The sequence below is a fragment of the Phoca vitulina genome, unplaced genomic scaffold, assembly GCF_004348235.1.
Source record: "Phoca vitulina isolate PV1807 unplaced genomic scaffold, GSC_HSeal_1.0 scaffold5, whole genome shotgun sequence".
In the NCBI taxonomy this organism is placed as follows: Eukaryota; Metazoa; Chordata; class Mammalia; order Carnivora; family Phocidae; genus Phoca; species Phoca vitulina.
This window is the reverse complement of record NW_022589708.1, coordinates 75,097,381-75,124,344: the sequence shown is the minus strand read 5'-3', so window position 1 is coordinate 75,124,344 and position 26,964 is coordinate 75,097,381. Positions and strand designations below refer to the sequence as shown.

The following is a 26,964-nucleotide window of genomic DNA, read 5'->3' as shown; positions in this document are numbered from 1 at the left end:
CCTACTTGACAGTGTTGGTCTGAGGATTACTAATTATAAGACTTCAGCAGAGCCAGGCACATAGTAGATGCTGTCTAGGTGTTTGCTTTTATTATAAATTTTCATTCATATTTTTGGTTATTTTTTCAAGACAAATACTTAGAAACTGAATCATTGGCTTAAAGAAAGGGACAGTTTTGGAGACCCTTGGTATATATTGTGAAATCACTTTTCAGAAAGGTTTTACCAATCTATTTCCCACCAGCCAGTATGAAAATGCCCTTCTCGCTGTGTTCTTGCCATGCTGAATATTCTTTTTAAAAATTGCCAGTCTAGATTCATTTTGAAAAGTGTTTTAGGGACGCCTGGGTGCCTCAGTCAGTTAAGTGTCTGCCCTTAGCTCAGGTCATGATCCCAGTATCCTGGAATCGAGTCCCACATCAGGCTCCCTGCTTAGCGGGGAGCCTGCTTCTTCTCTCTCTGCCGCTCCCCCTGCTTGTGCTCTCTCTCTGTCAAATAAAATCTTTAGAAAAAAAAAAAAGTGTTTTAGTTTTGTTGTCCCTGTGCATGAGTTTTTGTTTTGCCTTGCAATGTCTCTTATGCCTCTGGTGAAAGCATGTTTCAGTAGGGTATATATATGCATATTGCATTGAACCCCTCTGAAGAACTTAGAATGAGGTAATAGATGAAGGTGTAAAATATGCCGTGTCCATGTATCTATGTAAGAATTTTTTGTTTTGGACATGGTTTTTATTATATAGAGATACTATTCTAGGGTGAAGTACTGTTTTAAAAGTTGGCTATCCTAAAATCCTTTTAAACTTAGAAAATTTGGGATTATTTTTATTTGAATGAAAATTGACTGATTTTTAAACATAGGGGTCTATCTCTTGTTTTTACTTAGTTTTCTTTGTAGCAACTTCAAAATTAGAAAAATTATCTTAGATGTTTTAGCAGCTTATTTTTTTACTCAGCTGGAGCAGTTTGGTACCCTCCAACTACTTTGATTTTAATTATGAAACTGTTTCTCTTTTTATTGTAATTGCATTTAGGTTCTATGTGAAAGAGCTGATTGAGGCAAAGGAGTAAGAGAAATATAAGGAGTTAATCTCCCCTCTTTTTCCCCCCCGCCTTCCCCCATTGTCTTCCTCTCATGTTATACCTTAGAGTTGAACAAAAGGAATATGTAGAATAAATATACATGACCTGATGTACCACATCAGTTCCATTTAACCTGCTATACATGTCAAGGGATTCTTTTTTTGATGTAAAGGATTTCTCTGTTTCTCTAGTAGCTATATCAGTTAGCCTGGACCTACAGTATTGGGTTTAATAGATGAAGAGTGGTAGGAAGCAATGTTCTGTAAGTGGGGGCAGCATAGAGCAAGATCTAGAGATGAGGATGATCTTTACTCTTTTGAAGAACTGCTGGAAGACCAGCGAGCTACAGCACGGGAAGATCAGATTCCAGACATCATAAAGGGAAGGGCCGTGTGTGCCACTTTAAGGAGTTTTGTAATTACATGGAGGACAGTTGAGACCTGCTAGGTTTTGATGTGGATAATGTGACATGAGATACGTTTTTATTTATTTATTTTTTAAGATTATTTATTTACTTATTTATTCATGAGAGTCAGAGACAGAGTGGCAGAGGCAGAGGGAGAAACAGGCTCCCCGCTGAGCAGGGAGCCCAACGCGGGACTTAATCCCAGGACCCCGGGATCACGACCTGAGCCGAAGGCAGACGCTTAACCATCTGAGCCGCCCAGGCGCTCTGAGATACATTTTTGAAGAAGAGCATTCTGGCAGCCATGTGGAAGATAATGTGAAGGAGGGCAAGAACAGTTACAGAGTGCTGTTAGGGAGCTTTTAGAGCAGTCCACAGGTATTACAGATGCAAAGCTAGATAGACTAGTCAGGGCCCACGGGAGACTAAAAACAGGCCTAAGTTTTATGTACACAGGTTTGTCTGTATAAACTTCTGTGAATATAATAAAAATGGAATATCAAGGAAAGAGCAAAATAGTACATTAATGAATAAAAAAGTTGAATTATTTGGAAAAAAAATTAAATTCCTACTTTATATTAACTGTGTCTCATCCAATCAAAGACCCCCATCTGTAGAACATGGGTACCAATTTCAGAAATGTTAAACTATGAAAGAGAAAGATCTTAGAATCAGTGAAATACAAAATATGGAGAAATAAATTATAGTTAGATTAAAGAGGTAAACAAAAGAAACCCCATGGACAAAGGCAAAAGGTAAATGACAAATTGGAAGAAAAATACTTGATTTCTAGATGCTTATTTTTTCACATTTTAACCTCTGAAATTGAGATGTGTCTTAAAATTAGGGTCTGATTTTAGAAATAGACACATGAAATATATATATTAGACAAAGAATTAATATGCATAATGTTGAAATAGCTCTTAGAAGTCAGTGAGAAGCATACCTCAAAGATGTACAAATAGCCTGAATAGGCCGTTCACTAAAGGAGAAATGTACTTGTCTAAGTAACATTTGAAATGTTTTACTTAGTACTGTCAGAAATACGAATTTAGATTATAATGAAGTGGCATTTTTCACCTATATACTGGCAGTGATTGTTTTAAAAAAATATTCATTGTTGTTGAGGGTGTGGTGGAAAAAGTACTCTTACTCATAGTAGGTGGGAAGATAAAGTGGAACAATTGTTTTAAAGGATCAGTTTGATGTCAGAGGCGTTCCCTGATGTAATCTTTGACCTATAAATTCCTCTTTTTTTGGAATACAAATAAAGTCATGCACAAGTATTTGGAGATAAAGACATTGACTATAGCAGCATTGTTTATATAGCGAATGCTCATGTTAAGAAGAGGGTTGGACATAAAGGTTCTGATACAGCTATGTCATCAGTATTCTGTGGTCATTTAAATAATGTTACGTGACTTGGAAAAGACTTAATTACAACATGCTGAGAAAATATGTTAGCATAACTTATAATCATCCTGATTGCTTTTAAAAATGTGTGTGTAAGTGCAGAAATAGGTTATAAGAGGAACCATTAAGGTTCTCTGGTGGGATGAAGTTTTGTGTGTTCCTGTATTTTCTTAATTAAGCAGGTCTTATTTTGTAGTGTGAAATAAATTTTGGAAAAGGAGAAAGGGAGTCACTGCATTTTGCTGACGGAAAATTTTTCTTTTCTACTTTTAGACGTATACTGTTAATGATAACCACTAAATAGGTGTTAGTGAGAAAGTAGTTGATACATCTGCACACATTAATAACTTCATCTTTAAAAAAAATTGCTGCTTTTGTAAAATATTTAGAGACGTCCAGGTAATCTGACATATTTTAGTATTGTAAACTGATAGAACCTAAGAAAGCATCAAGTAAAACTCTCAGGAGTTAAACTGCGCTAAGCAAGAATCTTTTTCATGGAAGATAGTTGAAAGAGGAAGATTCTTGCCTTTAAAGAAATAGATACAAATCAGCTACATAACTGTCTATTTATATGTACACAAACATGTCTCCATAACATGTTTTGTTTGGAGTTTATGACAACTGATGACCTCACATGATGTATAAGAGGCAGTCTAAAAAATGCTTAGCAGTTTCTATTTATACCCTAGTTTGTGTTAAATTAAAACTTGAATTTGGAATACATTGTTAAATGACCTGTTCTTACATGAAGCTTCTTGAATTTTCTAGGTGATAAAACAGGAACAAGACCAGAGTAAGTTTGCAATTTTTAATTGAAGAATTTTATTTGTTAATTTATAGGCAAGTGGTATCGTTGGAAGTAAATGAAACCATATAGGCATTTAGAAGAAAAATTCTTTTAATCAGTTTTTGTCTAAAATAAAATAATAAACATATGCAAAGATTTTGGAAGGTCAAATCTTTAATTTTTAATTATTAGGAAAATTTATAACCAATTCTTTCTAGAATGCTTTATGCTCAATTTTACATATATATACCTTTTATATGTAAATTACTATACCAGTACCATTTATTTTCTTATGATGAAGAGGGAGAAAAGCCTCCATATACATCATATATGTTTGAAGATCACTATTTTTACTACCACTTATATTTTCTCACCTAATTTGTATTACATTAAATAAAACATTTGTAAATAAATGATCAAGTTCATGCCTCCAAAACATCTTGTGTATATTTTAGCCCTATTACATAAATGAGAAAGCTGGAAGAGATTGAGGTTTGCTTAGGGTTGTATCAAGGAAGTAGTAGCAGATGTGTGACTGAAATTTAACTCATAATTACATTACAGCATGCCAAATTTCACCTATTCCTATCCTCATTAAATATTTATGATTCCCTTAGCCTATTCCTAGTTTTTATTTTGTTGAAGAACAAATTGAAATTATTAAAATATAGTGAGCATCTCATTATGAGAAGTTTTGTAGACTTTCTTTAATGAATGCTTTAATATTTTTAAACTGAATAAAAGGTCAGTCAGAATTTTTGAGCCAGGGGAACTTAGTTCAATATTTAATCTAATCTGTTGTATTTTCTAATTTTTTTCTTAAACATTTGGTCAGATGCATTTATGTGTACTTAACAATAGATGCCAGTCTTTTTAGAAAAGAAATCTCCCTGTCAGATGAAGTGGTAAAGTTACTTTAAAGGTCAGGAAACTTACGGTTTTTTATAAAGAGATTTGAAATCAACCGTGAAAGCTATAAATGGGCAATATTTGCTTTATTTCCTCCGCTTTAACACATACTTTAGTGGAACTCACCTGTTAGCTTTTTATAATCTCAATGGCTTTAATACATCTGTGGCATTTTTCTTAGGGATAGTAAAGCACTGAAGGATGAAAATCTACCTCCTGTCATCTGCCAGGATGTTGAAAATCTCCAGTAAGTGTGTAAAATATAATTAGATAAATCATGTTGAAGAATGTTAGAATAAATTTTAGGGGGAACATCTCTTCTTCCTCTTAAACATTTTAACTTGGGTAAAAATTTTAATATTTTTATAAATGGAGAGAAAGCAGAATAATAGGAATTAAAATTTTTTTACTGTCATTCTGAAAAAAGCATGTGAACTGTAGATGAATTTTTAATATTTCCTTCTTAAAACACTAGGACTCTGACCAACCTGTTGTAAATGTACTTTTTTCCTGTAGGAAACCAAAAGTGTATTTTTTTAAGTCAGTTTTATATATCTTCTTAGGAAATTTGTGAAGGAACAAAAGCAGGTACAAGAAGAAATTAGTAGAATGTCTTCAAAAGCCATGCTTAAAGTACAAGAAGATATTAAAGCTCTGAAGCAGCTTCTGTCACTGGCTGCCAGTGGATTACAGAGAAACACCCTCAATATTGACAAGTTGAAAATAGAAACTGCCCAGGTAAACTAAATTACAGTCATTTTATTGTAGAGTTTTGTTTTGTTTTATGTAAGTGGAAATCATTCTTTTATAGACTATAAGACTTGATACAGATATACTATAAGAAAACCATATAGCTTGTGTACTTTTAAGTTGCTTTAATAATAGTAGTTACTAGTTTGTATTGAGTACTTGCTATTTATGAGGCAGTATTTTAAGCAGTTTATATTTATTAGTCCAGTTTAGTTTTCATGACAGGTCTATGAGGTAGGCACTCTTATCTTATCTATATAAATAAGAAAATGGGCAGAGAGCTTTGTTAATAAATGGAAGACCTTGGATTCAGACCCTGGTAATCCAACTCTAGAGGTGATACTCTTAACTAGTTTGCTTCCTAAGAGTGCCTGCTGGCTAAATTGCTATATTATACAAGCTGGGCAGAAAAATATGTTTTTAAAAATCTGTCAGCGATTAAATAAAAACTGTATCGTGCTTTATAAATAATTCTGATGACTTACTAGTCTTATGTCTTAGTTAAAAATGTTAATGAGGCTCATGTTTTTTGTCACTCATGTGTACTTGTTTTTTGTTTCTATGGTATAATATATTTAAAATATATAGTACATAGTTCTTATCTACATTGTTGGGGAAGATTGATGGTAGATGATTTGTTTTATATTTCACAGTTATAAAATATGCTTGATCTGATTGTGGCAGTCTAGAAATCTTTCCCTAGAGTTTTCCCTCATCTATTAATGAACTTTATGTGATATGCCTTTTTAAAAATTTATTTATTTTAGAGCAAACGAGAGAGAGAGGGTGCACGCTTACCAGCAGGAGGGGCAGAGGGAGAGGGGGAGAGAATCTCCAGCAGACTCCATACTCAGCAGGGCGCCCAATGTGGGGCTTGATCTCATGATAAGTGTGCCACCCAGACGCCCCTGTTATATGCCTTTTTAAAACATGGGCTTATCAGAGTGCTATGCTCTTCATAAAGTGATAATAATTTAAGTAAAAATTTTAAAGGTGCTCATATATCCTTTTTTATTGAAATATGATTTACATATAAAACTATATTAGTTTTAGGTGTGCAATGTAATGATTCAATATTTGTATATATTGCAAAATGACCACAACAAATCTGGTTAACATCTACCACCATACTTAGTTAAAAAAATTTTTCCCCTTGAGATGAGAACTTTCATGATCTACCCTCTTAGCAACTTGCAAATATACAATACAGTATTATTAACTATAGTCACCATGCTGTACATTAAATCCCCAGGACTTATTTGATTTAAAATTGGAAGTTTGTATGTGCTTATGTGTCCTCAAGTCAACTATTAGAGAATACTTTATGATATTTTTAATAAAAATGTGTTACTAAAGTAGCTATTCTAAACTATGATGTTTAAAAGGAATTCAAAGCCTTTATTGTCTGCTTTCAGATTTCCTGGTTGCCTACAAACTCTTTAGTTAAATATGATTAAGATATTCTCCCATGTTTTTTTTCCACTTATCGTTCTGTATACATCATCAGATATGTATGTATCATCTTTCTAGGAGGAAGGAAATGTTAGTTACGCTTTTAGACAGTGGACAATGTTTAGACTCTGATTAAACATTACATGAAATTATAAATTTCATATGTGAAATATATGAAATTATATAAATTATATGGGAAGGGTCATTAGCACAGTAGTAGAGGAAGCAAACTCAAGAAAAAGAGAAATGAATGCTATAATGGGATCCATTGTAACTCTAGCACTGGATGATTCCATTCATAAATATTTATAGAATACCTTTTATGTATTAGACTTGTTAATAGTCTTGCAGAGATAAAGACCCAACCCCAAAGATACTAAAAGATTGGGTAGAGTATAAAGGTGGCAAATGAAGAAGAGGATGAGTCAAAGTTTCTGTAAGGAAAAAGTCATCTAAGTCGAGTTTAGAAAATTTTTTAGGTGATATCAAAGAAATTTGATCTAAGATTCTTATTTCTAATTCAGGAATTATTGCTCTACTACAGTTTAGTGAATTATCAGTTGAGAAAATATTCTGACTCCCTTAGTGAAGTAGTTATCAGTCTTTTTTAACCCTTAAACCTTTTCTTCAAAGAAAGCCTTTTTGGGAAATGCAGGCAATTCTGAGGAGCAGTGTTGTGATTGACCAGAATCTTATGAAAGCAAAATCTCTTAAATCCTTCATTTTTTGGTTACATAACTCAAGAGTTTAAATAAGAAAGGAATTTAAATCTCTTCTTTTTGGGTAGGGTAGGTGCCAATGGTTTGTTGAGGTTACATGCAGTCAGTGAGCATTTTTAAGGACCTGTTATACACAGAGCACTTCAACAGAAGTGTTTGGGGTCAAAAGACTTAAAATATACTAGGGAGAATGAGTTAAATCAGTTGGGTAACATGTTCCAGGTACAAGGTATGATAGAGGCACAAAGAACTCAAGTGGGCACTTTTATCATCTGTCCAGAGTAGGATACCTTTGTGCTGAATTTTGAACATAATGAGTGTTCACCAGGCTGGTAGAAAGAATACCAAGCAGAGGCATGGAGCCACGAAATAGGCACGTTTGAGGATCTGTAAGCAGTTAGGTATCATAGGAGCACTGATTATGAGTCTGGGCCTGGCAAGAGGTAGGCAGGGTTCAGAGTTAATAGTCCAGATCCCTCCAGGGCATTTGTCCTAAAGTGGGATAGGATGGAAGACTGAGGTGAATGAAAAGGAAGTGGAAAGAACAGATAGAGACTGTTAGAGACTTAGTTTGGCAGTAAGATGAGTGCAAGAGGTTGCTGCAGGGAATATAAAGTTAAGGTACTTTTTTTTTTTTTTAAATAAGAACTTAAATAGAGGTTGAAAATCAGTGAGGTGATAGCAGTGTGGGATGTAAGGGGGTAGAACCAGAGTATCAGTCTTGAAAAACCACTGGCTAAAAGAGAGGAATGGCATTGAGGAACAGTAGAAGGCAATATAAGAATGGTTAGGTATGTAAGCTTTAAAATGGGGCTGCTTTGATGCAGGTCTCAGGTGTCCCAGCTACTTGGGTCTGGACAAGTTACCTCCTGTCCTTGTAAGTTCCCCTCTTCATTGGTATCAAGGGAGACGTCACATACATTATAAGGTTGTTACTGAGGATGGACCATGTACACATAAAGCCTTTAGCATAGTGCTTGGTACATAGTAAGTTGCCAGAATGTTAACTCCTGCTGCATCAGCCTCAACATTATTATTGCTATTACCTTGCTTTTTTAAAATAGCATTTTCTGTATTTGTATATTAAAGATTTTAAAATAATAGCAGAGTCTTTTGCTGTAGATGAATTAACTTCATGAATTTTACAGAAGTCCATAGTTATTTTTCTTTTTTTTTAAGATTTTATTTATTTGTCAGAGAGAGAGAGAGCACAAGCAGGGGGGTGGCAGGCAGAGAGAGAAGGAGGCTCCCTGCTGAGCAAGGAGCCTGTGGTGAGGCTCGATCCTAGAACCCTGGGATCATGACCTGAGCCAAAGGCAGCCGTTTAACCGACTGAGCCACCCAGGTGCCCTGAGTCCATAGTTCTTAAAATAGATCAGCAGCTCATTGTAAATTTATCATAAAATTTTTTAAAGGTGTACTTTGTCTTCTTTGGGAAGAGGTTTTAGCAGCTTGTAAAGCAGGTTAAACATAGCATGTTCTCATAGCATAAGAGTGGCATTGTTTGAAGTTTCAGTCCAGAGAAAATTGGTATTTTTAACTGGTCTTTTTTTTCTTTAATCCTCTGATCTATTAGGAGTTAAAGAATGCTGAAATAGCTTTAAGAACCCAGAAAACACCACCTGGACTCCAACATGAAAACACAGCTCCTGCTGAGTAAGTTACTAGATTTTCTCACTTTAAGAAAGCAAAACAGTACAATACACAGGCTAAGAATTTTTAGTTTACTCTGTAGCAAACCTGGGTTAATAAGCACTTAACATGTATTTCTCCATTTAATTCTCATAATAACCCTAAGAAGGCAGTTCTTACCTTCATTTTATTGGAGGGTAAGTGACAGCTAAGATCTGAGCTTTTAACCACTATTATGCAATTACAGTTTATTTGCCTGTTACGTACAGGGCCTATTCCACTATATTAAATTTTGCAGGTAGTAGAAACTTATATTTTTATCAATAAGGACTTTTTAATTTAAAAATAATTTTATGATCATCCCTTCCTTAAACAGGCATTCTAGAAATAGTTTAACCCTTTTACTTATTTGCATAGTTTTATTCATATAGGTAGTAAGTTTTCAGGAACAGCAGTTAGAAGATGTAGATAAGTTAAAATTTAAAAAATCCACCTGCAGTCTCATCATGTAGGTTGTGTATTTGTGTAGTTGCCATGTGATCTCTATCTTGTTTCTTTTCTTTATATCCTTTTGTGTTGCTAGAGATAATAATAGCTAATATTTATCAGATGCTTACCATATGCCAAGCGGTATGCTTAGCACTTTACATACTTTATCTCATTTTCCACAAAACCTTTACAGCTGTTACTATTCCATTCTTAGAGATGAGGAGCCTGAGGCATGAAGAGGTGAAGCCCTGAGCTTGTGAGTGGTATAGGTCCATCTGATTCCTGGTCCCTCACTTTATTTTTTCTTTTAACTTTTTATTATGATATAATTTCAGGCTTATAGGGAAGTTTCAAGAATAAAACAAAGAATTCCATTGTATCTTTTATCTAGTTTCCTTACATGTTAATATTTTTACTATATTTGTTTTGTTCCCTGCTCTCTATATGTATATACATATTTTCCCCCCTGAACAGTTTGAGTTATTTGCAGACATGATGTCCTTTATGCTAAAGTACTTCAATGTGTATTCCTTAAATATAATATTCTGTTACATAGCCATAGTTCAATGATCAAAATCAGGAAATTAACAAAGACAGTAATGCTCCTCTTATCTTACTCAGATTAGCATGGTCTGTGCTTCCTCACTGGACTTCCTCTAGTATTTTATCCCTCTATATTGTTCTCCATGCTGCCATCAGAGCTGGTTTTAAAATGGGTGCATTGTGTCATTTTCCACTGCAAAAAGCTTTCATAGTTCTCCATTTCTTACAGAATAACATTCGGCAGGCTTTGCATGCTATTCAAGGTCCCTTTTATCTTTCTGGCATTCTCTAGTTAAATTTATCAGAATAGTAATAGTATTACATGTTTTTTCTGTAAACACTATAGTGTTTTTAGATTATAAATATAAGAACCCTAAGTACTTGCTTGTAAAACCTGATTGACAATTGCACTTTTAAAAAAAAACAAAAACTTTTTACATTGAACTTATTTTAGACCTTAAGAAAATTTGAAAAATGGTAGTACGAAGAATTTCCTTATATCCCTTACCCTGCTTCCCTTAACGTTAACCACCAAGAATAGGAAATTAACATAGGTGCGATATTATTAACCAAGCTACAGAATTTACTTGAATTTTATTGACTTTGCCACTAAAGTGCTTTTTATTTTCCAGGATCTGATCTGTTTTGTACTAGTGTACTTTTCTGATTCCAGGATCCTATTCACTTTGCATTTAGTTGTTATTTCTCCTTACTCTCTCCCATTCAGTCTTTATTTGTCTTTCATGACCCTGATTCTTTTGAAGAGTATAAAGCTATTTTGTAGATTATCCCTTAATTGGGATTTTTCATGATTAGAGTAAGGATGTGCATCTATTTTTGATACCTTGATAACTTACTTAGTTTTTCTTTCAATAATATCTGTGCTATGTCATTAGGTCGTCAGACTAAGTCAAAGGCCTACTTAAATGGGGACATATATTTATTTATTTGGTATTTTGAGTGTAAGGAAAAGAATATTTTTAAAACTTTGATCTGACTTTGTCAATGTTTTTGTGTAGCTACTTCAGAGTCTTGGTTCAGCAGTTTGAGGTACAGCTTCAGCAGTACAGACAGCAGATCGAAGAACTAGAAAACCATCTTGCCACTCAAGCAAATAACTCACATATAACCCCTCAAGGTAACATGCTTTCTGTGGTGATTTTTTTTTTTTTTTGATAGTACTATTTTTTGGTGAGAAAGGTTAAGGTGTCATTACGTAATAGATATTCTGAATAACTACTAGTAGTTGTCTTAAGCTGCTATAAGAAAATTTCCTTAAGGCCTTGATTAGATCTTTATTCTCTGTAAGTAGAAAGTGCTTTATTATGAATTCTTATGATGCTAACCAGGACAGTAGTCTCAGGGCTTCCTCCCTTCCCCCTGATGACTAATGCAGACACCCTGCTCTCAGTGTGCTCACTGTGCTGTCTTCTCATTATTCGTGCAACTATTCATGTAGTTGTTTCCTCCTGTGCTTTAAACTGTACCAAAAATTGGACTCAAGTAATAGAGAAATACCAATTGTGTTACATAGATATTTGTGTGATAATATAATTTTCTTTTATAGATTTGTCAATGGCTATGCAGAAAATTTATCAAACATTTGTAGCTTTAGCTGCACAACTTCAGTCTATTCATGAAAATGTAAAGGTAAGTTTTCATTACCAGTTCACATATCTGTATATCTAGATCCAAGTGATCTATTTTTTTTTCCAAAAAGATCCAAGTATTCTATGCAATCAGCTGTTTTAACTTTTTTCAGTAGTATATGTAAAAAACTTTCTGCATTAATATGTATATTTCTTCAGCATCATTTTTAGTAGTTATATAGGATTTCATTGTATATACATGCATAGTTTCCTTAACCAGGCCTCTTTTGTTGGACATTTAGGTTGTTTCCATCTCTACCACTATAAGCAGTACTACAGAAAATAAACATTCTTAGTAGCAAAATCATTTTGCACTGCTTTAATTTTACGTATGTTTTAAATACTTATTGGTCATCAAATGCTTACATTTTTCCCTTCTAAATACAGGGAGCTATTTGTGTTTATTAAATAATATAAATAAAATAATTTGTCACTGAATATTTTGTATCTTGTGTAATGTTTTTAAAATTTAAGTGAAATGTTAAATGTAAGTATACTTTTTCCAGCTAGTTAGGCAAATATAATTAAATTCTTTTTTGGAGTTATATAGTCAGAAAAACCTTTAAAATTCAAAGTATCCAAACCTGAGTCTAAATAAATTAGTAACTGCGTAGAATACAGTTTGAGATTACCATTATTTTCATTTTTATTTTAATCTGGTGCATAGTAATAGATTTTTTAAAAAGTTAACCATTTAAATTATACCATGTTTGAAATGAGCATACTTTGGACCTTGCTTTAATATATTTAAAATTCCAAACCAAAATTTTTAGATAATTTAGTTTTTTTTTTTTTTTGGAGATAACATTTGTAACTTTAATATGACAATTTTATGTAATGAGAAAAACCATGGATTTTGACTTCTTGTTTACTGGGCACAGTTCTATAATTCCAACATTCCATCCTTGAGACCTTTGCCTTGAATTAAGTTGATGAGAGGGCTAGAAACAGTATACATCAGTACATTGTTCATAAAACTGTGCAATAGTTGGGGTTTATATTCTCCTCCTGCTTTCCCCCATTCTGGCGCCCCTGCCATAGTTTGGAACCCCCCTTGTCTTGTCCTCTACTTCAGCTCTCACATCTGTCCCCATTCTCTCCAGGGTCTCCTTCCCTTCCCTGCAACTTTCCCTCCCGGCAATTTTGCACGCTATCTCTATCCCAGTGATTTGGTTTCAGCCTGTAAAACTGTGTCTTTGTCATTATGCAATGAAATCAGAGAGCCTCTGCTTCACGGTTGGGTCCCGGGATCAGGAGACTCCTCTGAGTCTTTGTCCAGTCTCATATGATCCAGCAATTCCACTTCTGGTATATACCCAGGAGAGTTGAAAGCAGGGTCTCAAGGAGATATTTGTACAGCCATGTTAATAGTAGCATTATTCACAGTAGCTTGTGGTTTATATAGCAATATTCCTCATCCATGTCTGACGTCAGATAGTTCGCATGCCAGTCACAGTTAAATCTAATTTGCTGTGATCCTGGTAAATGGGAGGTAATCAACAAGTCCTCAACTCCAGCTCAGAAACAGCACAGAAGACATTTCTGCGGCGTCCCACGAGGAAACGAAAACTAAACAGCAACTTCTTCTGCCCACGTGAAAGATGGCGCTTAGATAATTTAGTTTTAAAGAAGGAATTTTTATCGAATTTTCTTGAAATGTATAGGTCTGTAATAAATATTACTTTAGTTTTTTAAAGGGCTAAAGATGATTCCCTGTTGATACTTTGAAGTCTGTGTTGTACAGATTTTTTTTTTTCTTATTTTTTATTGTGAAAGTTTTCAGATACACACACACAGAAAGTAGGGCACTATTGTAATGAATGCCCAGCTACTCACCACTCAGCTTCAATCATTATCAAGATTCTGCTGGTCTTGCTTTATCAGTTTTCCACACAGAGATGCTTTTTCCCCCTGGAATATTTTAAAGCAAATTCCAGACATGTCATTTGTAAGTATACATGCTTTTTCAATGGCAGTTTCTCCTCTCTGGTTTGAAGACTACCCTTTTCAGTAACATGACCATAAAACAGTGAGACAGATTCACACAAAATCACCTCTGATCATGTTGGATAAACTTGACATGACAATTTGACCTACTCTTTTTTTTGTAATGCACATTCCTAAGAACCAAAGGATGTTCTGTGAGCAGATGTGCTGTGTTGCCATTTATTTTCAGCTGTTTTTAGTGAGCAAGCTATAGTTTCGAGATTTACTTACTTATAGAAATCTCACAAGAGGTGGGTTTTTTTTATTTTTGTTTCTTGTGTATTGTTTTTCATGCGATAATCTGCTGAAACAGGCTTAAACTACCTGAGCCAGCCAGTCTTCACGGACATTAACAAAATTGGACATTGTATCAGTAATTATATAAATCATGGCTGAGGTCAGTTTTTTTTGTTTTTTTTTCCTTTCCTTAAACCAGTTGTCTTTCAAGTCTCTAAGGCAGGTCTTTATTTTCTAATACCTGAAGTAGGACTAAAATTTATGGGCCGTTGATGCCAAACATTGCATGGGTATGTGCATATAATTGCACAGTTGCACAGAGAAAAGGGAGGATGGATTAGGGGGAGATCAATTTTAATAAAATTCATTCTTCTGATATCACATACCCTACTTCTGACTGGATTTCCCATAGTTTTCAGTTTTTGGCAGGCCTGCTTCAATACATTGTAGAGGTAGGGAAGTTTGGAACTGGAACATCAAATACTGATGTCCACACAAGAGGATGATAACTTTTAAATACTGTAAATAATAGATTTCTAAATGCTCTACATGTTAAGACCAAAAAGGCTAGTACTTACTAATTTCTGCTGAGAATGGTAGGAAATCTGAAAATTCTACATCTCTTCAAAAAGTTGTTTGAAACTGATCCAAATTAGATTAAACCTTTAATGAAAGTATTTAGTAATTCTGATGTGAAGTAGAATCGCTCCCGTTAATGGCCTTAATCAGGGCAGATGTTGCACTGCTTGAACCAGTCCACTTTATGAACTTGGCAATTTTCCTTTCTTAATCTGAAATTATAAGCTCACTATCCCCACCCCCCTGGTGTGGTGACACAAGCTCAACATGAGTCATTCTCACTATAAAATAGTCAAATAATATTGATAAAGTAAAAGTTCTCTTTATACCCTCCAACCTCTCTCTGCTAAGGTAACCTCTTATTTTAACCCGTGTCACCCAGGCCTTTTAAAGAAGGCATTTACTAGTTTTTAGCCTTTTGAATGTAAAAGTTATCAAAAGGTTGGGTGTTGGAGGGGGAAACGTGAAAAACTGGAATATTGAAAATGGAATTTTAGATATTACTTTGCTTGTTTAAAAGCTTTGCTAACTTGTTTTAAAGAGGGCGTCATGGAGCCAGAATATTTTAGGCAGTTTATTGTAAAGACATGACAAAAATAGGGAAGAAAATACTTAAGAGAGTAACAGAGCTTGCATGTATCACTTCCCACACCATGCCTTTGATTTGCACCTTAGGGCGAATGTGTAATATTGGCAGTGTCTTTCCTCTGTCTGCTTACTTATTTCCTAGTTAGATTATTCATATATTTCCAAAGTCAACAAAGAACTTATTAACTGTCTCTTTTTTCTTTTGTTTAGGTGCTAAAAGAACAGTACCTTGGCTATAGGAAAATGTTCTTGGGAGATGCTGTAGATGTGTTTGAAGCCAGGCGAGCAGAAGCCAAGAAGTGGCAGAATGCACCCAGAGTTACTACTGGACCCACCCCTTTCAGCAGCATGCCAAATGCAGCAGCCGTTGCCATGGCTGCAACACTTACACAGCAGCAACAGCCTGCTACAGGTCTGAATGCATTCAAGTTATAGCTTCTTACTGTTCAAATGCAGAACATTGATGTGCATTTTTCTAAGTCTTCCTTTTGTGTTAGCACTGAAGAAATTTCTATGAGTAGCTGTTCCAATACAATCTAAAAATTGTGATGGACACAATTATAAACATACCTGATAAAAAAATGCAGGGTAGTCTTAGCAATAATTATACATCAATTGGATATTGAATATTGTGAATTACTTAATGTTATTTGCTGTATTGCTATAAATGCCCTTTAGAACATGGTGTTTCACTACCGAATTACATTTAAGAATATTAGATTCTAAAATCGTGATTGTATCATTTATTGTTTTAAAGTCAGAGATAATCCAGCCATACATTGCATTTTTCATATATGATACTGATAGATGGTGCATTCTCATTTCCTCATACATAGTGATTACAGAGTTACCCACATTTAGGATGAAGTACATTGTTATGAGTGAAGGTGTGTTGAAGATCACTTGGTTGTTTTTATGCATAATGACTGGAAACAGAGTACAGGTCCTCTTAACCAAATTTGGAAGAAAGTACATGCTAGAATTATTTGTACCTTTTCAGAATGAACAGAACAGTAGCAAGAGCAGGAAAAAGATGTTTTGAGATGTTCTGGATTGCACATTAAGAAGTATGAACTGGGAAGCTGGGCAGATGATGAAAATAATTGGTGAGATACTGGAAAGCAGATAATTTTAGTCCTTGGTTTAATTCCACTTCTAACAAGAGAAACATTTTTGTAGTCTAGTTCTGCAATGTGGAGTTTGGTCCTGTGTCTTTTGGAAATTATTGTCTTTACTTCTGCAGTCTCTTTTTTTGTCAGGCTTGAAGTATGACATAGAAAATGTAGTCTTAATGGATATTGATTTTTTACTTTACTCATTCATAAATTTTTGAGTAATGCTTATTCCTATAGCATGTGTCTTTCTGAGAGTTCCATATAGTCCAGTAGTAAATTATAGTACAAAAAGAGTAAAACACAGGCATATCTAGATTGCATTCAGGCTGCCTCTACTAGGGAAGCATTCTCTGGTTTTCAGTACCGGCAGTTTAAAAATTATTCTTCACATTTGGAGATGACAGAATTGACTTACCATCAGTGAATGGCTAATGATTGGTTTATGCCAAATCGTCCACATTCCATGGCTGGACCCGTGTGAATAGTGGCTCACAGTGGCACTCTGTAGTAGTTCTCTAGCTGGCTGGAGTGTAGAATTCCATTCTCAAGTTATGGAGGGAAAAAAAGTCATTATGTGGCTGATTCCTATCAAGTCAGTATAGGAATCAGTCCCATAATTAGTGATTATCAGTTCTCCTGATTATTTAACCAGCTAATCAAACCAACATAATACCAATTTACTTTTTTAGAGCCAATATTAATCTTACAATAGATCAGATAAGCATGGGTTTTGGTTAAGTATTCTTTAAAATATAAAGGATTTCCATTTTAATAAATACAACTTGAGAAAGGTCAGTTACTTAAAATGTCATGGTATAAATGAATTATGTTCTGTGGTATACAACTAAATTTGAAGCAAAACCACTTGTCAGCATTGTTGTTTTTAGTTCTCTTATGTAGACAGTCTTGAGAGGTCATGCATTTTGGGCTCATGGACATATGAAGATATAAGTTCGTTCTGTACATATGAGTGCCTACTATGTGCTAGGCTCCGAGGATACAAAGGTAAACAATATGAGTTGAGTATGGTGTTTGCTCTCCGTCGTGGTGGAGAATGTTAGCTTGATTTAGAGTAATCATCTTGAGGAGCCTTTGCTCATTTAATTTTATTGTGACTTTTGCCACGCTTCAGGGAAACTTGACTGCTTTCTGTGTTCCCTGCAGTTCTGAAACCCACGTAAGGGCTTCCTCATCGGCTGGCAGGATTGTAATTTATCAACCTTAAACAGTCTTACCTTGTTTTCATTTTGAGTTGTGTGGATTTTTAGAACTGAGAAGCTAAACAATAGTATTAACAGTTTTGCATTATGTCTTCTCTTTTTCCTTTTGTTTCTTTGAAGGCCTCCCCAGCTCCATAGTGCATTCCTTTATGCATCTTAGAATGGTAGTTATTCCAGTCATGTCACCACTACAGGGAGATGGATGAGGTCTCTTAGATATGTACTGCTTTCATGAGTTACAGCCTTTTGAGAAATTCTTGCATTGTGCTTTGTACTCACTGACTTATTCTTTATGTCTCGTGACTTTGAGGACATCTTTTTTTTTTTTTTTTTTTTTAAGTGCCAATAACAAATTTTAAAGACCATCTAGATTCAGTTAGGTAAAGCTGGTGTGCTGTTTTTATACATCACTGTTGATCTGTGCAAGATCTGAGTTGTCGGGTTTTGCTTTTGGTTGCATATGAGTTCTTGACTTCATTAATGTGAAAAGTACAGATAGCTTCTTAGGCTTCTACCTTCTGAGGATGGTTTCTGCGTAGTCTTTCTTGGAGGTGGAGGTATGGATTTAAGTGACTTCTTAACTTTTCTTTGGTGGTTTTTAATGAAAAAATATAATAGAGATTAGGCCTGCATGATTTATGGTTATTGCTTCTGAAGACTAAAGAGAATTAATGAAAAACCAGCAGGCTAATTATGTATGAAATAAGCATCAATACATGGATAAATGACATATTAGTAGATCTTGAGTACACTTGTCCATCAGTGCTTTTGAAGCCTCTTAAAAAGCTTAAGACATTTACATTAGGATTATCAGTATAATTTTAACTTAGGATAGATTGTTTTAAGCTAATGTATTGGGATTAAGTTTTGCTGTTGTGTTTTGACACTTTTAAAAGTTCTTGATGTTTACATAATAAGACTATTCTCATGTGACTTAGCTGCTATTTTTAAGGAGAGCTGAGACATTTTGTTAGGAATTCCTAATTTCTAGCTTTTAGTGTAGGTTTGGACATTTAAGATGTAGTGTTAAATAGGAAACTTTAAGTATTTCATTTTAGTTTCTTGTAGTTTTGTGGTTTTGTTGTATTTAACAACCAAAGGAACATTCCCCATTAAATCAGTAAGTAAAATTTTTCAAATTGGGGAAAAGGCATTTTTTTGTTTCTAAGAAAAATTATTTTTAAAATATGACTTAGGAATAATCATACTAATTACATTAGGTATTTTGAGTATTATTGAAAATTATTAAAAAATTTTAGCACTTTAGTCCTTTTCCTGTGAATGCAGTTTTACTTTTAAGAAAGTAGAATTTATTCTGGAAAATATGAATTACAGTGCTAAACTTGATTTTGTTGTGTGTGAATATATTATACGGTAACTTTTGTAAAATGTTACTCTACATGAAGATTTCACTTTGGGCAATTATTGGGATATATTACTACTAACTTGGTTTTATTTATGGAACTAAGCCTCTCATTGAATGACTATTCAGATTTTGAAACAGATTTCTTGAATTGTTTACGTGACTTTTGCCTGAAGGATTTAGATTCTGCTTTCTAATAGTGAAACTAATTTATATGGTGGCCAGAGTGTAATATATGCTAATACTTTGGCATGGGAGATATTTATCATGAGTTTTTAATATTAAAAAATGTTATACATTTGCCTACTAGTTTTATAAATGATGTTGCCTTCAGAATTTGTGTGAAGGTACAAAACTCAAAGTATCATGTACCTGTTGTGCAATGGAAAGTCTTGTCATTGTCAGAGTTCTTGATTACCTATATCCTGAATATTGATGATTAGGGTTACTCTTAAAAACAGACCCACACACAACAAAAAGCATGTTATTTGAGTAACTCTTAACGACCTGTAGGGCTGAGGGCTGTGGTGTGCATTATTCTTTAGGGTCTCCCACCAGCAGTGCCTCTATCAACACGTGACACTTAGGTCTCTCAGTGTTCAAGAAACTGGACGTGTGTTTTCTACGTGTTATTTTTGTTAGAAATAAGAGAGTAATATGCTTAGTTTCTTTTTCCTATAGTAACATTTTACAAAAGAGCTGCTAGGCAGGTATTTTATTCTCAAATTGATCTCAAACTGGATGTAAAAATTTAAATCCTTTTTTAATTTATTTTTTAATAATAGTATAAGAACTCTGGCTGCTATTAGTTCTTATTCTTTATTTTCTGGGTAGAAGCTATTTGAAAAGTCCAGTTTCTGTCCCAGTGTAGCAAAATGCAGTTTCCTCTTTTTTTTTTTAATGCTTTATAATTTTACACTACCTTTTGAATATACAAACCTCATTCTTCATTGAACAACTTGAAGGCTTTGATTTTTTTGAAAAGTTTAAATTTCAAACTGTATATTACTTTGGCAGTTCCCTCAACTTTGAGATGCACTGATCACTGTGCTTGAAAAAGACAAGACTGAAGATTGTACTATGAAATTTATTGAATAATTTTCATAAATTATTTATCAAATGAGAGATTTTTAGATTTTTGTATTCTGCTTAGTTAAAGAAAAAAAAAAGTAGTTAAAAAGAGAGGCTAGTAAGTTTGATGCTATTCTTGCCAAACAAACTCAGCCAAAATCTTTAAAGTAACAAACGGGAAAAGGATGACTAATTGTTCTGCATCTGAGTACATTTTCCAAAATGTTGGAAAGAAACTTCTGAATTGAAATCTTGAATGTATTGAATCTGTCAAGGTACACAGCGGTGCCTTTGTAAATGTTCATTATCTATCTTATTGAATCAGGTGATAAGTGGTGTAATGTAGCAGAGCTTAATAATAGAACTCAGTTATCACTTTTTGTGAACAAGTTGGAATTGTCATGTTACTGTGTAATTGATTTGCTTTAAACTGAACAATAAATTTAATAAAATAAAACATTGTCTTGTTTTTTATCTATTTATTGTATATATTATTTATATTTCATATAAAAAGTGATGCCTAGTTTTTTGGTACTTACTCTTATGAAGTAACATGATAGTTTTGCCACGTTAGTGTCAGTCTGATCAGTTGAGACTTGACTCTAACGATAAGGAGCTTGTTTTAAAAAGAAAAAAAATAAAAACCTTTACTGATTACACCAAGTAATTTCATCAGAAAACAAGTGGGGAGATCTAAAACCATTCTAGAAGTAAAACTAAAAGAATTATAATTTACAATACATTAAAGATTTCAAATTACTTAGTAGGGTAAATTAACATTCATCGTTCAGTGTGGTAAGCCTCTTAATTGTATGGCACAAACAAGTCACTTAAAAACAATTTTGTTTTGGATAGGTAAATCAGTTAGGATAGATAAATCAGGCTGGGGAGACATCCTGAAAATTGAGTTTTAGCAAATAGCATTTGTCAAAATTAATCACTGTTTATTTAAAAAATAATTTCATAAAGAAACTTTAATCTTGAAAGAGTAAGGCAAATTTGTTTTTTTTCCCCCCCCATTTTTTGTTTTGTTTTGTTTTGTTTCTGTTTTTGTTTTGTTTTGTTGTACCAGGGCCACAGCCATCTCTGGGAGTTAGTTTTGGAACGCCATTCGGCTCAGGTATTGGCACTGGCTTGCAATCAAGTGGCTTAGGTTCTTCAAACCTTGGAGGTACACTTTCACTTTTCTAATATTGCAATGGACTATTATACATTTGAATTGATAGTAGCCTGTAAAAAATTTCTAAGAGGGTCTGCTGAAGTGAAGTTTCCATCTGACAAAAACAGTTCTCCAAACATAATTAGTGCTTTCTAGTATTAGATTTAGAACTTAAAAAAATCATTTCATCTTTGGTGAATAGTAAGTACAAAAGAGTAGTAAAAATAATTGGTAGGGATTTTCATATTTTCAAAGCAGTATGCTAAAATGTGAAATTGCAAATTACTTAGTTTTAATAAATTTAATTAACTTTAAAAAATCAGTAGTCTTAATAACATCGGTTTGGAGTCCAAACTACTTCTGGACATACATCCTACTAATCATTATCTTCTTCTTCTGTAAATGACACTTTAAATGGGGAAATAATTTTTTTATAATTGAACAGCTCGGCTTCTGTCTTTTCCTGAGCATTTTTGGCATATTTGCCTTTATGCATACTTGTATATGTAGCAATTAATAGTTTTATAAGTTAATTCTAACTAGTAAGGTAAGTCTTCTATAAGTCGTCATGCTAAATACAAACATATTCACAATTCTCTGGTATGGGTATTTGAAAATAGAGTGTATTGTAACAATTGTATTGTCATTCATTATATATGAATAAGGTTCCCTTATTTCCACTAAAATACATCATCGTAAGAGGGAAGCCAGTGAGCAATCAAGGTTACTTAATATAGTAGACTCTATTGGAATTAGTAGAATTTTGGCAGACAGCATATGTCCTATGATCTATAATCCAATTTGCTATCATATTTCTTAGCGTTATAGGCCATAATACTGTCAAACTCAGTATTTTAGATAAGCTGTTGCAGAGTAGCCTAAGAGTTTGAATTTTATTTTTAGAGCACTTGACTTTTAAGAGAATGGAAACAGTCTTTACTTAGCAGAATCAACTCTTCAACTTTATATAATGAAAAATATTTCTTTATTTAAATTGTGAATAGTATTATTAAGAGAAAAACCATGAATGCTCCCACTCTAAATTTCTCAATTGTTAACATTGGCTGGTATGTGACAGGAGACTACCGTTACTGAGTAGGTTTAACGTGATTGACTATGTTGTAATTATGCAAGTTTTCAGTGGTAAAAGTTTGTAAGTGAAAACGTTTTGGTAAAAAGCAGAGTAAAGTTACCTTATGGTACTTGGCATTTAAATTGTTGTGCATGTCATGCTTATTTATGAATTTAGTCAGTCTTTTTTTTTTTTTTTTAATGAAATATCCCTAAGTAGCTATGTTTATATCTGTTTGACATCATATTTGAATGGTCACTAACATTGCTAGTCCATTTGGGAGAGAAAATACTAATACGATCTTGTTCTTTATAGCTTTGTTCTTTAAAAATTACTGATGGGTCATAAATTTAGTCTAAATACATAAAAAATGTTTATCTCAGATTTAACCTGATTCTTCCAAAAGCTTTATGCAAAAGAGTAAATCACAGGTTTCTGTAATAGCACTGTATTTATTAGACCTTTGGTAATTTTAGGTTTTACTTGTCAGTATCCTTTAACCTATGTTTTACATACCATTGTATATTTCTCTATTACCCTTCCACTAGGATTTGGAACTAGCTCTGGTTTTGGATGCAGCACCACAGGGGCCTCCACATTTGGATTTGGAACAACAAATAAACCCTCAGGAAGTCTTAGTGCAGGTTTGTGTGTTTTTGGCCTGAATTTCAGGCAAATTTAAAGATGCAAATTATTTAATTTAAAAGTATAAGTATTGTTATTTCCAGTATCCAAAAATGATCCCTGATTCAGTTTCTACCCCCTGAATGAAGCATGCAAGCCTAACAAATCATACAGTTTTATCTCTCTTATAAACTAAAAGGTTTGTGAAATATTTCTAACAAGACTTATTAGTTTGATATAATAAGTAATTATGTCCTCTTTTAACTAAGTAGAGAGTCTTTTAAACCCAAAGACTAGTTTCATGGTTAAACAAGTCTCTTCATTATTATAAAAATAACCCATAATTATAAAGGTTTTAACCCAGTTTTTATCATTATTTATTTAGGAGAATAATTTTTCTCCCAAAGAGATGTTCTTTAGTTATCAGTCCCTTTGGTTTTAAGAACACCAGGCTTAGACATGATGATTAATTGGATTCTTTGTTCATTTGAAATAGGTATATAATCTTTTGACTCTTCGAGTAGAAAATTCCAGATTTCTTCTCCATTTCCTCTATGTTCGTAAATAATGGCTTGTTTTAACATGCAGTGCTTAGGAATAAATAGCATGTCTGAAATAATGACATAATACTTATTAAATTACGTTTAAATTGAGGGAATTTTAAGGAAATTCCATTTAATATTAAGTGGTATTTAAAATCAGCAGTTCCAAAAGAGTAAAATAACAGTAGAATTCAGTGGTTTGAGAATTATAATCTAAATATGGTACTTTTAGTTAAGTAGGCAGTGCTAGTTCTTGATCTTAGTTTTGCAAAGGTTCTTATAAAATCAGAACAATTGGTACTACTCTTTGGTGTGTTCATTGCCTTGAAAATCGTGGGTTAAGGCCTTCTTGGAGGACTTAGGATTACAAGAGTGGGTCCAAAGGTTGTGAAGTCTCTCTTCCACATGTTGATAATATGTTTCTAGAGGGGCTGAGGAGGAAGGCACCATGGAATATTTAATTAACAGGAAAGCATCTGACAACTTGAAGTTTTCTGTAGAGTTCAGTTATTTGTGCTAAGGTTTCTCTTTTGGCCTGGATCACTAAATTTCTGTCTTATTTAAAGGTGCCTCTTAGTTGTTAGCTAAATTATTTTCCTGTAAAATTCCATGTTACAAAGTTAGGGTTCTAAGATACTTGTTATTTTTATAGATTATATATTCTTTTAGCTAGAAATTTACCTCTCATCCCCATTTTTTTATATTTGTTTTTGTTATTTAACTTCTGATATGAATATTTTCTTCCCTAAACATAAGGCTTTGGCAGCTCAAGTACATCTGGGTTTAACTTCAGCAATCCTGGCATCACGGCATCAGCTGGTTTGACATTTGGGGTGTCCAATCCTGCCTCTGCAGGTTTTGGAACAGGAGGACAACTCCTTCAGTTGAAGAAACCTCCAGCTGGAAACAAAAGAGGAAAAAGATAAACATATGGGTTGATGTGGTTGAGAGAATTCATAGCAGCATCGTTCATTCTATGAGTCTATTTTTCTAAAATCGATGCAGTAATTAAATTGCATCCCAGGAGATTTATAAAGTTTTGATATTTTTCCCTACTCTGGAATCTGAACTTTGTTCTTGTTTGCCATGCTAAACATCTTTTTTCTTGTGAATTTGAAACCCAGTTGTGTATTTTTCATTATTTTGATTGTCAGTGTAAGAAATGTTCTGATTACATCACTGATTAGTAAAACCTATTTAACCTAGTGTCGTAGCAATGTTTTTGTTGATAAGGTTTACATGATGTGAATATATGCACATTTGTTTCTTACACAGGTGGTATGAACTCTTGAGTCCTATACTAGAATCAGTTTGTTCCTTGATAAAGGCCTTTTGAACTACACTGCAGGGCATCTTGTGAATACATATGTAAATATATACAGAATAATACACACAGTTGTGTGTTCATATAAAATATATATTTACAGACCTACAACTTTTGCCTCAGACTTGTTCCCCTTTTCTAAGGGTATTCTATTTTTCACCTTTTAAGCTTCAAATCCTCAGTGCTTGTAGAATGATGAGCTTAGAGGTACCAGGTCATTGCAGTTATTTGCTTAAAGATTTAGTGAAATGATTACTGGTGTAAATATTTGACCAACTCTGCTTCATTGCCCCCCAGTCTTTTCCATTTTTGTTTCCACGTTAACCTCTAACAGCTACTCTGAATGAGGAGTGCTGTAAGAATCATTGAACAGACTTTAACAACTTTTATTATCCCATATACCCTCATATTGCCTATATGAGATGTTTTCTCATATCTGAGATGAACCTTCAAGAGCATATTTGAACTCCAGACTGGTGTCTGGGGGCAAAGAGCTATTAAGCCAAATTGATTCTATGCAGGTGAAGGATGCACTATTACTTTAGTGGAAACTTTTCTAGCTATTCCAATACAGAGTTCTTTCTTATAGGGCTATTGATATTGACACCAAATGGAGTGGTTTATCAACCTCTTAATGTCTTAAGTAAGTGCTTAATTTGGAATAGAGAAACAATATATTTTAAGAAAAAATGTATTCTTTGTAGCAACTATAAACTATCCCGTTTTAACAGTGAACAGAATCCCAGGTAATAGCACATAGGCATGTCAGATTGCATCTGTGTAATATTTGTCTATATTAGTATTAGTGACATAGAGTGGGTGAAAAAGAGGGCCCTTGGAAAGAGAACTGCCTTAGCCATGATTTCAGACAGAAACCATTAGGTAGACCTACTTATCTTTCAAGTACAGTTTTCAAATGGGATGTGAACATGGAATTTCATTGAAAATAGTTTAATTTTTTATATAGAAGGTTTTGTACATAATGTGCATCAAGTGAATATTTTCAGAATCATTTTCACCAAGACACCTTTTTTTCTAAAATAGGCATTGCATATATATATATATACACACACATATATTTTTAGTATAATGTTAGTTGGGTTTGATTATTAAAGTGTTGTTAAATCTGTTTTATTTATCCGCATATAGCAATGATTGGCTTTTTGGAATTGAAACTTTTGCGCCTTGATGCATTAAAGTAAGGAAAATGCTTTGTTTCTGAGCACTGAAGTTGTTTTTATTTTTGCATACTTCTCTAATACTGCAATCCCCAGATCTATATTTTGGGGAAGGGTAGGAAAATGTGGGATTTTGTGTTTTGAATTACTGTCGGAATTAAATACCCAATTACAGCAAACCTTTTTTTTAAAAGGACGTTGCATTGTGCTGCAAAAATCTGAGTATTTATATTTCTTATTTTTTTCTTTATATATTTTACATTTTAATATGTTGAAGCACTGGAAATTTGTAACAGATCAATTTGTGATAGGAGTTTAAATGTGTTGTCATTGTCCCGTTGTCTTCACTCTGTCCAGAGCCTATCATTATGTAAACAATAAAATTTATTGTGTCAATTGCTTTGAATCTTTATAGGTGTCAGTAGTTCTTAATACGTAATTTTCTCTTTATTGCTCTTTTATTCCCTTTGGTCGGTTTTTAGTGTTTTCTTTTTACCAGGTTAAATATATTGCTTCTTTAAAAAATTACAGAGTGAACACAAGATAGTAAGTTCTTTGTTACTTGCTTTTGTCTTCTCAAGATTACAAAAACATAGTTATATAGAAGAGTATTGGGTAGAATGTGAAAGTCCCCTTCAACTCCCAGGCCCTAATCCCACTTTCTTCCCCTGAGTATATACTGTTCATAGTTTGGTGTCTATCCTTTTGGACCCCTTTAAAAAATGCTGTTTCCCATGTAACATGTATAAATGTTCATTTTTTCCTTTTCCCTTTTATTTTCTCTCTCTCGTTTTCTCACATTTTATCATTCTCTCTTAGATCCTTTTTTTTCTAACAAATGGGTTAAAAATCTGTATGTGCTATGATTTGCTTTTTTCCCCCTTTAATGATAGATCACCATGTTTTTCCATGTCAGTCCATGTAATTTGCTTTTTATGTACCATCCCATAGCATATTCTCTGTGCGTGGGCAATTCAGTTCTTTCCAGTATTTCAGTTTTACAGAAAAAGCTGCAGTGAATATCTTTGTACGTGGCTCTTTGTGCTTATGTTTAGTGTTTCTTTGGGACTGATG

General features: G+C 33.6%; 1 protein-coding gene across 2 annotated transcripts in view; it reads left to right on the top strand.

Annotated features, from left to right (window-relative positions):
• Positions 1–26,296, top strand: part of NUP58 (nucleoporin 58) — a 39,741-nt gene extending 13,445 nt beyond the window's left edge. For both annotated transcript variants that reach the window (XM_032403323.1, XM_032403322.1), the window contains 10 exons: positions 3,671–3,695; positions 4,780–4,845; positions 5,162–5,336; positions 9,096–9,175; positions 11,203–11,321; positions 11,751–11,833; positions 15,433–15,634; positions 21,064–21,162; positions 22,771–22,866; positions 24,145–26,296. In XM_032403323.1, coding sequence (XP_032259214.1) covers positions 3,671–3,695; positions 4,780–4,845; positions 5,162–5,336; positions 9,096–9,175; positions 11,203–11,321; positions 11,751–11,833; positions 15,433–15,634; positions 21,064–21,162; positions 22,771–22,866; positions 24,145–24,314 — 1,115 coding nt within the window. In that variant the 3' untranslated portion in view covers positions 24,315–26,296. The remainder of the gene's footprint in view (positions 1–3,670; positions 3,696–4,779; positions 4,846–5,161; positions 5,337–9,095; positions 9,176–11,202; positions 11,322–11,750; positions 11,834–15,432; positions 15,635–21,063; positions 21,163–22,770; positions 22,867–24,144) is intronic.
• The last annotated feature ends 668 nt before the right edge of the window (positions 26,297–26,964 follow it).